Below are 12931 nucleotides of genomic sequence, written 5' to 3'. Positions count from 1 at the left end.
GTTAGCTAAAGCCTCAGTTGATAAATGCTGATTATTTAAGTTAAGTGGCTCTCTTCAGGCTGGATGGATTTATCATTAAATTATGTTTACGTAATAGAAGTAGTAAGGTCAAAATTATACCCCCTCTTGTTTTAGTCAGCCTAACTAAATTTGTGTCAGAGTCTCAATATAACCATTTGTTCATAGTACTATAAAGGAACAGTCTGTAACTGATCATTCAGGTATTCTGTGAAATACTGTGTACTTATTCTTCTGTTTAAAATTCATCTTTTGTTTTTGGCCTTGGGCTTCAAATGGCACAGTGGTTTGAATATTAGAGTTTGCACGTTTTCTCTCTCCTCTTCTATCTTTAATCTTCGATCAAAATGAAGACTTTGGGATCCCTGGGTGGCGCAGCGGTTTAGCGCCTGCCTTTGGCCCAGGGCACAATCCTGGAGACCCGGGATCAAATCCCACGTCGGGCTCCCGGTGCATGGAGCCTGCTTCTCCCTCTGCCTGTGTCTCTGCCTCTCTCTCTCTCTCTGTGTGACTATCATAAATAAATAAATTAATTTAAAAAACAAACACAAACAAAAAAAACAAAATGAAGACTTCCTAAGTCCTAATGTTGCCTTTTTAGGTCATCAGTAAAAATATATAATGTTATGCATATATTCATGTGTAACAATCCTCTATCCCTCGTTCAGCTTGTGGCATTTAAAAAATGCTTTTGGGGCACCTGGGTGGGTCAGTTAAGTGCCTGCATTTGGCTTGGGTCATGATCCCAACTCCCTCTCCCTCTGATCCTCCTGACTGCTTGCACTCTCTCTTTCTCTCTCTCTCTAATGAATAAATAAAAAATCTTTAAAAAAAACCCACACACTTTCAGGTTATTTAAATGGAACAGAGTTCTATCTGAAACCAAGAATCAGACCCAAATGTTCTGTTCTCAGGATGTGTGGAACGCTAACCCTGGGGCAAACTTGCCAGAGCAATGAATTGTATCTTGATGTTTCTGGCTAGACCAAAATGGTCCAATGGAAAGAGACCTAAATTGGAGAGCAAGTCAGGCATCTTAGATCTGAATTCTGGCTTTGTGACCAGAATGATCTTAGGCAAGTCCATCATTTACATATGGAGCTAATCCTTTCTCTTTTTGACTGTGTTGATAGGAGCATACAGTGAAATAATAATGTAAATGCACTTTGCATATGATAAAGTACTATATAGCTAGCTATTCAAAATGTAGGGTATTGTTATTATTTATTTTGGGGACTTATTTCTGTAGTTACGGATGTCTAAGTGTATAACTGATTATATGAATTTAGTGGAGTAGAGATGTCAATGTAAGTCCCCTCTTGTCTCTTTTCTGTCCAGTCTGGATGGTAGGACACATCACTTCTGCTACCCTCTTAACAATGTTCTCCGCCATCCCCCTTGTTTTCCACTGATATCTCTGGACATTCCTTCTAAGTTTCTTTATCCAGATCAACCTACCCCTTTTAGAAGTTGTATTATTCACCCTCCTCTCTGTTCTAGACACTTTCCTCTCATTGTATACCCTCTCTAGGCTATCTCATTTAGCTTCACTTCTTCAATAACCAAATTTCTAATGACTTCTAATACTGTATTTTCAGTCCGGACTTCTCTTCAATTCCAGACCTTATACTGGATTGCCTACTCGGCATCTTCACTTGCCTGATTCATGATTCACAGGGACTTACAGCTCAGGATGTCCAAAACTATAGTTGGATTTAAACCCTTCTCCCAGGGTTCCCTGTATCATTGAATGGAGTGCCATCCAGAATAGTTGCTCAAGCCAGAAACCAAAGAGCTATTTTTTTTAAGATTTTATTTATTTATTCATGAGACACACACACACACACACACAGAGAGAGAGAGAGAGAGAGAGGTAGAGAAAGAGCTATTTTTGATAACTTCCTCTCTCTTTTCCCTCCAACGCATTACAAAGCATTTTGAGCATGTGGACATTACCTCTTTAATAGTTCTGTGATCTTCCCATGCTCTATGCCTGCTACCATGCTTGAGTTTAATCCATCATCATTTCTTGCATGAAACATTACCTTGGCCATCTAACTAGGATCCTACAACCTTGTTTGCCTTCCTCCAATAAATTTTCCATAGATCAGCCAGAGTGATGTTTTCAGACAAAAATTGTTAGAGCACTCTCCTTCTTAAAGCTCCTCAAAGGGCAGCCCCAGTGGCTCAGCGGTTTAGCGCCACCTTCAGCCCAGGGCATGATCCTGGAGACCTGGGATCGAGTCCCACGTCGGGCTTCCTGCATGGAGCCTGCTTCTCCTTCTGCCTGTGTCTCTGCCTTTCTCTGTGTGTGTGTGTCTCTCATGAATAAATAAATAAAATTTATTTTTTTAAAAAAGTGATACATCCTAAAAAAAAATTTAAAAAAAAAAAGCTCTTCAAAAGTCTCTCATTGCCTTTAGGCTAAAGGTCTGGGTTCGGTTGGGCTCATGCCCACTTCTCTGGTCGTCTCCCTATTTCTTCCCATTGCTCCCTCTTCATCTCCTGGACTGTGTCATACTCTTATACCTCAAGGCCTTTGCATGTGCTGTTCCTTCTGAAAGGGATGCTTTTACTTCCTTATCCTTTAAACACACTGGATAAGTCGTACTCATCCTTTAGATCTCCTTATAAAAGTCACTATTATTCAGGGATACCTGTCTTGACACCTTTTTCTCCTCTCCCCCATTGTATTGTTCCCTGTCGGTGTCTTTTGCATTTGTGATTATTTATTCAATACCTGAATTTCTTGCCATACTGTGAGCACTATAAACAGGATTGTCTGTTTTGTAGGTTGATGTACTCCCAGCCTGAAATATAAAGAGCACTTCACAAATCTTTTTTTTAATAAGTCAAAACTTTCATTTGGAGAAGTTGTATGAATAAGAGTGATTTGTAGGCTTTGATGGGGAAAATAGTCTGCTTTATGAGATGTTGGATATTTTCACCCTCCTCCTTATCTCTGTCTTAATAAAGGAATTATATACCTAAATTTACAAACTCCTCAATAAATAGCCCCAAGATGGTTTTCATTCCAAACATGAGAATCTGATACTGAAGTGGTGAATTTAGACAAATGTGAATGGTGTGAAGTGATTTTAATTCTTTGCTTTTCTCTGTAATGGAAACTAATTTATCTTTATCTCAGGTAAATACAGATCTTAGGAAATAATACTTAAATGAGAATGATTTGGGTGATTCCTCGGGCTCTATTCTACAAATGCTCCATTCAGAAAGGTCTTAGTACTCCCTGTGGTGCTTATTCCTTTTTAAAAGCTGAGCTCATAGCCTCAGAATGTTAATTATCTTTATTTTTAAATGTTTTCTCATTCTTTATGGTTATTACACTTAAATAGAATATTCTTTATAGTTATTACACTTAAATACAGTGGTAAATTCAGAGATATTTTGGAGAAGTTTAAAGAGTAACTATTGTATTACGTCAATGTCAGATGCTTTTTTTTTTTTAAGATTTTGTTTATTCATGAGGGACATGGGGAGAGAGTGAGAGAGAGAGAGAGAGAGGCAGAGACACAGGCAGAGGGAGAAGCAGGCTCCATGCAGGGAGCCTGACGTGGGACTGATCCTGAGTCTCCAGGACCAGGCCCTGGGCTGAAGGCGGCACTAAACCGCTGAGCCACTCGGGCTGTCCTGTCAGATGCTTTTGAAGAATAAATGTACATAATCAGATTTTTATGTTCTGAAAACATTTCTGCCAAATGTAACTATGTTGCATAGGTTCGTAGTTATTGTATTAGTTATCTATTTGCTGTATAACAAGTTATGCCAGAACTTATCAGTTTAAAGTAACATTCATTATCCTAGTTTTTCTCTGTCAGGAATCTGAGTGTGGTATAGCCATGACTCAAGGCCAGTCATGAGGTTACAGTCAAGTATGGACCAGGGTTGTGGTAATCTTATGGCTCTACTAAGCCTGAAGCATCTGTGCCTAAGCTCACTCGTGTGGTTATCACGATTGGCTGATAAGCCTCAGATTGGCTTCTAAGCCTGCTTACTCTTGTGGGCCTCTCCACAGAGCTGCCTCACAGCATAGCAGCTGGCTTCCCTCATGGCCAGGAGAGCGCGTGAGAGAGCACCCAGAACAGAAGGTGCTGTTTTTTATAACTTAATTTTGGAAATGATATCACCTCTCCTGTATTCTCTTGGTTAGAAATGATTCACTAGGTTTAATCCATATTGGAGGAGAGGGATTACCCAGGGCATAAATTCCAGGAGGGGATGGTTGTAGGCCATTTTAGATTCTCTATATGGGAAACATGCATAGAACACAAACACTATTATGGACTGAATTGTGTGTCACCCCCTGAATTTTTATGTTGAAGTCCTGATCCTCAGTAGCTAAAAATATAACCTGGTTTGGAGATAAGGTCTTTAAAGATGTGATTAGATTAAAATGGGACCTTTAGGGTGGGACATAGTCAAGTATGAATGATGTCCTTATAAGAAGAGGAAATGTATATGTGTGTGTGCACAGAAAAAGACTATTTGAAGGCACAGGGAGCAGGTGGCTATCTGGAAGCCCAGGAGAGAGGCTTCAGGGGAAACCAAATCTGCCAACACCTTGATCTTGGACTTGCCAGCCTCTAGAACTGTAATACAATAAATTTCTGTTGTTTAAGCCATCCAGTCTGTAGTATTTTGTTATGACAGCCCTAGCAAACTGATATATATGTATATAATATTTTTAAAGAACAGATCTTTCATAGTGTTTAAATTTCGTGGTAATCAGGATCTATCTTCTTTTTTCCCTTTGAAATTATAGGAGCAGAGTTCCTTTAGTTGGGACTGGGGGCCATCCTTTCCTACCCAGGGCATCTGGAAAGATGTCAGAATTGAAGCCTATAACATTTGTCACCTGAACTACTTCACGTTTTCCCCAATATATGGTAAGTTAAGAGATGTGATTCTTGGTTTTCATTTTTGAGCCGCCTCTTTGTGATAAAAGTTGGGTTTATAATTTGAATAAAAAGATATACTTTTCAGAGACTCATTTAAAAAATTTTTATGGCACATTAAAATTTTAAGCATGAATAATATATACAAACTGATTTGTGGTGAAAATTTATAATATGTAGCAGGAAGGAGGTAGATAGATACTTTAAAACATATTTTGGAAAGAAAAAGAAAGAAAGCCAGAGCAAGCTCTAAGTTTCCTTGAGCTGAGTGTTCCTTCTAAAAGAATTGGGCCTGCTGCTTTGTATTCCTCTTATGGCCTGTATGCTCACTCTCAGAACTCCAGCTGTGCTGAGGTCAGGTCTTGGGTGCTCTCATATCACTGGACTGTCTATCACTGCACATTTTCTCATTGAAAGCCATGACATACCATGACATACCTTGATAAAAGTTGAAAATAAACTGGAATGCAAACGAAGCATAAAGTTTTATAAGGTAAAGAAAAATGCTTTTTCAGCGGAAGGAACTATTCACAAGAAAGGAACATTGAATAAAACCTCAGACGTCTCATTGATGTCAACAAATCAGTGAAAAGCTGGTTAGATATTTGTTGTTTGCCTGGCACTTTGTTTATTTGGCGTGGAAAGGACCTGGAGTACATGTACTCTTGCCTGCACATTGGTTGGGGTGGGGGGGGGATGGGAGATAGGAACAATTTACCACACTAAACAAGACTGTGTAATAGGCTTGTGGGATGGGAACCCCACAAAGTCAGGGAAACTGATGAAGGAGGATCTTGAATGCTCAGTCCAGTTATGGATGAAATCAGCAAGCAAGAGCATGGTATGTCCATATAGGAGTTCTGTTATCTTTAAGGCCCTGGTGACTTGAGATTGCTATTCCATTGAGCCAAAAGCTGTTTGGCTTCTGTTTTCTAAAAGCAGAAGACAGTCTTATAGAAGACTGAGGAATCACTAAACTCTACCTCTGAAACTAGTGATACGTTGTATGTTAATTAATTGAATTTCAGTTAAAAAAAAAGAAAACCAAAATAAAGGCAGAAGACCAAAACAAATCAGAAACTGTTGGTAATTGAGGTTATTAGGTGCTGCTACACTTTTAAATATTAAAAGGGCATAAAAAGATGCAATTTAAATTGCATGTGTAAATGTGGCTGTTCTTAACTCTCTAGGGCTTCTGAACTATTTAGCCAGGTAACTTGAACTGAGTTTTGCTACTAAATTCAAAGAATGGTTTATTCTTCCACATTCCCATCGATATTTTTTCCTCAGGTATAATAAAATCTAGTGTAAAGAGGGGTCTGATTTTGCAAAGAGTTATTTAATCATTGTGAAGTTTAATCAGTGTTTTAGGTGGTTTGCAAAAAGCGCTATGAGTTCTAGAGACCCTGATACCTGAAAATATTTCAGTAACACTGCTCTATTTAATTTAAAATTTTCAATATGAAACTAAACATTTCTTCCTGAATATGAGTCATTAAAGTTCAGTTTATTAGTCACTAGTGACTGTGTGAATTTTATTTGAATTAAATCAATTTAAATGATGTTTAAAATTTAATTTAGATTCAGTATAATCAATTCCCTATATCAACTGAGTTTTTTATATTTTGTGACTGTAATATATTTTGTAATGGGGAGTCCTTATAATGGTGGTTTCCAAACTTTTGCATTTTTTAGTATCTTATGGTCATTTGTTTCATTTTGCCCTAAACTCAGTTTCCTCAATGATTTTCACATATTCTTAATGTTTAAGATAATAAAAACAAATTCATATCTGAAAAAAATACTGAGGTCAAAGGAAAACAAGAATTACTCCTGTTATCTCTCTCTTTTTAAAGATTTTATTTATTCATGAGAGACCCACAAAGAGAGAGGCAGAGACACGGGCAGAGGGAGAAGCATGCTTCCTGTGGGGAGCCTGATGTGGGACTCAATCCAGGAACCAAACCCCGAGATCACATCCTGAGCCAAAGGCAGACACTCAACCACTGAGCCACCCAGGCATCCCACTCCCATTATCTCCTTTATCTAAGTATTAAGAGATACCAATTCATTGATGTGACTTTCTTTAAAACTTTATTAGAAAATCTTTATTTGAATAATTCCTCTCTTAGCCCTGAAATATTCTAATGAGGTATTTATTTATTTATCTATCTATCTATCTATCTATTTATTTATTTAATTTTTAATTTTTTTCTAATCAGGTTTTAAATAGCAGTATCTGGTCTAGAGCATCCACATTTTCAGTATTTTGAACAGTGTAAGATTGACCTGGTACTGAAAAGGGAAACTCAGATGTTTTATACTGTGTGTAGGAAACCCAGCAAGTTTCTCCTTTTCTTTTGAGTTGGAGGAGTCGGTTTAGTTCTCAGCTAGGCCCTGGCCTGCCCCACAGAAGCCTATATTGAGGGTCATTGCTGCCCTTTGCTTATAGGGAACATAATATTACAGTATAGCAGAGATTTGTCAATCTTGCTTAATACCTTGCTTAATGCATTTTTTTTTAAAGATTTAATTTATTTATTCATGAGAGACACAGAGAAAGAGGCAGAGTGAGAAGCAGGCTCCCTGTGGGACGAGTGCCTGCAGGACTCGATCCCAGGATCCCAGGACCCCAACCTGAGCTGAATGCAGAGGCTCAGCCACTGAGCCACCCAGGTGCTCCATTGATGCATTTTTTAATGTATTCATTTTGAATTATGTTTTCATTGATCTTTGAATTACTTTACGCATAGAATAACAGTATTCATCCTTAAAAATATCTTTATGGGTAGGTAGGTTGCTTGACTAATCTCTCCCGTAATTAGCTGCCTTGTTACCTGAGTAGAATTTTTTCTCTGGAATTTACCAATTTATCTTTGTTTGGGGGAGATTTTGCTTTGTGTCTGTTTCATCTTTGAGGATTTTGTCCGGCTGAGCAAGCAAGGAGATCCTGCTGTTTGGTAAAGAAGGGGAAAACAGCTGTTGTAACTAACTGTAAACCTGCCTTTCTGGCTAATGCAAGCTGTTCGCTCTTTGAAAAGCAGCTGCTGAAGGCTGTCCTATAATTCTAGCAGGAGCACAGGAAAATATCCTCTATTTGAATTGAAACATTCTGAGGCTTGGTCATTTCAGCCTGTCGTCATTACGGTTTCTTCACATGCACAGGACTACTTTTTTACTGCAGCTTTTCATCACCTATTAAAGATGCAAGAAGCGAGCAGGCAAAGGAGATACTGTTAGATGCTCAGCAGGGCGAAGCTAATCACGGCAGCTATCTTTGAATAGCTTTTTTCCCCCAAAGAGATGAAGCATCGTTTTCATCTTACATAAGCAACCTACCATCCTTTGCAGATCTTCCCCTGCTGACCTGAATGTTCTTCCATTTCCATGCTAGTTCTTAACCACCCAGATGCCATCCTGTATTCTTAACTGTGACCCTTGGGTATATTTTGTTTCTCTCCATAGATTCAACATCTTGATTTTTTGGATTGGGATGTAATTTGAGTGCCTGTCAAGGTTTACAGACAGTAATTTCAAGAAATATATTTGCATTCTTTGATGCTCCCATGACTGTTGGCATGTGCTTGTGAGATAGTTGAGGTTACAGAGATGGTATTTTGGGAAATGGAGGAACTGTGGCAACATATAATTATGCATTTAGTAGAGGGTCAGGCGCATTCTCTATGTAGATTTCAACGATCTTTTTCACAGACCCTTTTATTTATTTATTTTTTAAAAGATTTTATTTATTTTATTCATGAAAGACGCAGGTAGACAGAGAGGCAGAGACACAGGCAGAGGGAGAAGCAGGCTCCATGCAGGGAACCCGACGTGGGACTCGATCCCGGGTCTCCAGGATCATACCCGGGGCTGAAGGCGCTGAGCCACCGGGCTGCCCTCACAGACCCTTTTATTAAGAGGCTAATATTTTGTTACATTCTGTCCTTCCAAATACTTTGTTTCACATTGAATGTATTTGATATTTGGACATAGGATTCTGAAAGGCAATTGCTTTTATCATTTTATTTTATTTTTTTTCCATTATGGTAAGTGTACTCTTTAATCCCCGTCACCTATTTCACCCATCCCCCACCCACCTCCCCTCTGGTAGCCAGCAGTTTGTTCTCTATAGTCAAGAGTCTGTTTCTTGGTTTGTCTCTCTCTCTTTCTTTTTTCCTTTGCTCATTTTTTTTTTTTAAGATTTTATTTATTTATTCATGAGAGACACACAGAGAGAGAAGCAGAGACACAGGCAAAGGGAGAAGCAGGCTCCGTGCAGGGAGCCGGATGTGGGACTGGATCCCAGGTCTCTGGGATCATGCCCTGGGCCAAAAGCAGGCGCTCAACCGCTGAGCCACCCAGGCGTCCGAGCTCATTTGTTTCTTAAATTCCACATATGAGTGAAATTATATGGTATTTGTCTTTCCCTGACTGACCTTTTCCACTTAGCATAATATGCTTTAGCTTCATCCACGTTGTTGCAAATGGCAAGATTTCATTCTTTTTATGGCTGAGTGATATTGCATTGTGTGTATATATATCACCTCTTCTTTATCCATTCAGCTATTCATGGACACTTGGGCTGCTTTCATAGTTTGGCTATTATCAGTTATGTTGCTATAACCATCAAAGGGATGCATGTATCCCTTTGAATTCATGTTTTTATATTTTTGAGGTAAAAACCCAGTGGTGTGTTTCCTGGTTCATAAAAGTATCTTTGTTTTTTGCTTTCTTCAGTGTTTATACACAAATTTTGATGTGTGCCTGCTAGTGTATTTCTCTTTGGGAAGTGAGAGATAAATGCAAGGTGGAGAACACCAGACTCAGGAAAACTGGGCGCTTGACTTGTCTTTATGCTCAGGAGCTTCTTTTTTTTTTTTTTTTTTTTTTAATTCATGAGAGGCACAGAGAGGGAGAGAGAGAGAGAGGCAGAGACACAGGCAGAGGGAGAAGCAGGCTCCATGCAGGGAGCCCGACGTGGGACTCGATCCTGGGACTCCAGGATTGCGCCCTGGGCCGAAGGCAGGCGCCAAACCGCTGAGCCACCCAGGGATTCCCGCTCAGGAGCTTCTGAGCTAGGTTCTGCAGTTGGGGCCTTGGGAACCTCATCTACAAAGTGATGAGGAGATTGCTAAGTTTCTTGTGCTTTTAACATTCCATGTTTCTTTTCCTGTGTTCTTAATTTACGACAGTCATTACAACCTAGTGAGGGTACAAGTATAGAAGAATTCAGTTTTTCTTGAAGCTAGACACAAGACTAAAGACTTGATAATTGCGGCTTAATTATCATCAGTTAAAACAAGGGTTTGGATATACTTTGAGAGTTTTTCTGGTAGTTATGGCCACATTTGAATTAAAGTAACTCAGCCATCTCTTATTTTTCTGCTTCTATGTCTTATTACAATTTTCTTTTCTCTTAAACAACTGAATAAGTACTTTTATTTTTTTAAGATTTTATTTTTGGGATCCCTGGGTGGCGCAGCGGTTTGGCGCCTGCCTTTGGTCCAGGGCGCGATCCTGGAGACCCGGGATCGAATCCCACATCGGGCTCCCGGTGCATGGAGCCTGCCTCTCCCTCTGCCTATGTCTCTGCCTCTCTCCCTTTCTCTCTCTGTGACTATCATAAATAAATTTTAAAAAAATTTTAAAAAAATTTTATTTTTAAGTAATGTCTACACACAACATGGGGCTTGAACTCATAACTCCAAGGTCAGGAGTCACACGTACTACCAACTGAGGCAACCAGGCACCCCAAGCTGTTTTCTTTTCTTTCTTTTTTTTTTTTCTGACCACATCCCGACAAAGAAGTGAATATAAACGGAGCAAGCTGGCATACTTTAGAGGATTTTAAAGGTTAATGTATTGGCCACAGCTATACAAATTGGAACTGTCTTGATTGTTTGCATGAAGAAGCAGCACACATGATTATGGTTGAATAGCTACCTACTTTTTATACAAATTTCCATCTAAGTCAGATTCATGGTGGTTGGTCGGTTGGTTGGTTTTTAAAAGGACCTCACTGAGGGATCAGTGGTTTAACGCCTGCCTTCGGCCCAGTGTGTGATCCTGGAGTCCTGGAATCGAGTCCCACATCGGGCTCCTTGCATGGAGCCTGCGTCTCCCTCTGCTTGCGTCTCTGCCTCTCTCTCTCTCTCTCTCTCTCTCTTTCTGTCTCTCTCTCATGAACGAATAAAATCTAAAAATAAATAAATAAATAAAGGGACCTCACTAAATCAGTTTTCGAAAAATCTGAAAATTAGTCAGTGGCCAGAGCCACATTCTCTGCTATCCCATGGGTTGCCTGCTGGATTGAGGTTCCATATAAACTAGAGACCATGGTCTCTTCTGCAGGGAGCAGGACGTCAGGTAGGGCATCCCTGAATCTCTGGGCCAGGGAAGGGCTCAAGTTGTAGAGAGAGCAGGTCAGCCTTGCCTGTCTACCCTGTTTTGATAGAATTCCTGTATTGTTTGGGCCCAGTGTTGATTAGAGTAAGGAAAGGATGTAAAATTTGGTTTAATTGGGAAGGATATCTGGGAGGGGATTTTGAGTCATATAATAGTTTTTCTTCTTAGCTACCTCCATCCCCAGTACTTTGTCCATTTTTGGAATTACTTGCATTCTACTGCAGGAGTGCTGGGAGTAATAGGTATTAGTTATTTTTTTAATCTCCATGTTTTATTTATTTTTATTTGTTTTATTTTTTATTTTATTTTTTTATTGGAGTGTAGTTGACACATAATGTTACATTAGTTTCAGGAGATTAAACAAATCTCTATGTTATGCTGTCCTCACCACAAGTAAAGCTACCATCGGGCACCATATCACTCTATTATCGTACCATTGACTGTGTTTTCTATGTTGTGCCTTTTCTTCTGTGACTTACTCATTTTATAATAGGAAGCCTGTATCTCCCACTCTCCTTTATCCATTTTGCCTATCCCCCTCCCAAACCTCTGCCCCTTTGGCAACCATCTTTGTTTTCCATATGTATATATCTATTTTTATCTTTTCTTTGTTTTGTTTTTTAGATTGCACATGTAAATGAAGTCACGGTATTTGTTTTCTCTGACTTACTTCATTTAGCATAAAAACTTCTAGATTCAGGGGCGCCTGGGTGGCTCAGTTGGTTAGGTGTCCAATTCCCGATTTTAGGTTGGGTCATGATCTTGGGCCTGAACCCTGAAACATGGGGCTCCCTGCTCAGCAGGGAATCTACTTCCCCTTTCTCTCTACCCCTTCCCCAGCTGTGCACTCCTTTTCTCTCTCTAAAAAAATAATAAATCTTAAAAAACAAAAACCAAACCTCTAGGTCCGTTCTTTTTTGTGACTGAGTAGTATTCCATTATACACGCATACACATTGTAGCCTCTTTATACATTCATCCATCAGTGGACACTCTTACTTAGGTTGCTTTTATATCTTGGCTGTTGTAAATAATGCTGCAGTAACCATAAGGATGCATATATCTTTTTCAAATTAGTGTTTTTGTTTTCTTTGGGTAAACACCAGTAGTGGAATTACTGGATCATATGGTATTTCTAATTTCAACTGTCTGAGGGATTTCCATAAGTTTTCCACAGTGGCTTCACCAATTTACATTCCCATCAACAGTGCATGAGGGTTCCTTTTTTTCTACATCCTCACCAACACTTGTTATTTCTTGTCTTTCTGATTCTAGCTATTCTTACTGATGTGAGGTGATATCTCATTGTGGTTTTGGTTGGATTTCCCTGATAATTAGTGATATTGAGCATCTTTTCATGTGTCTTTTGACCAGCTGTATGCCTTTTTTGGAAAAATGTTTGTTTAGATCCTCTGCCCATTTTTTAAATTGGATTATTTGTTTTTTTGGTGTTGAGTTGTATATGTTCTTTATATTTTGGATATTAACACCTTATAGGGTATATCATTTATGAATATCTTTCTGCATTCAGTAGGTTACCTTTTTATTTTGTTGATGGTTTTCTTTGCTGTGCAGAAGCTTTTTAGTTTGCTA

General features: G+C 39.1%; 1 protein-coding gene across 1 annotated transcript in view; it reads left to right on the top strand.

Moving 5' to 3' along the window:
* MANBA (mannosidase beta) overlaps positions 1-12931 on the top strand; it is a 114766-nt gene that overhangs the window by 22096 nt on the left and 79739 nt on the right. Inside the window, exon 5 of the mRNA XM_072810468.1 lies at positions 4802-4925. Within this exon, the coding sequence (XP_072666569.1) occupies positions 4802-4925 (124 nt within the window). The remainder of the gene's footprint in view (positions 1-4801; positions 4926-12931) is intronic.

This window comes from Canis lupus, chromosome 33, assembly GCF_048164855.1.
Source record: "Canis lupus baileyi chromosome 33, mCanLup2.hap1, whole genome shotgun sequence".
Taxonomy (NCBI): Eukaryota; Metazoa; Chordata; class Mammalia; order Carnivora; family Canidae; genus Canis; species Canis lupus.
The sequence above is the reverse complement of the archived record's forward strand: the minus strand, read 5'-3'. Positions and strand labels throughout refer to the sequence as shown.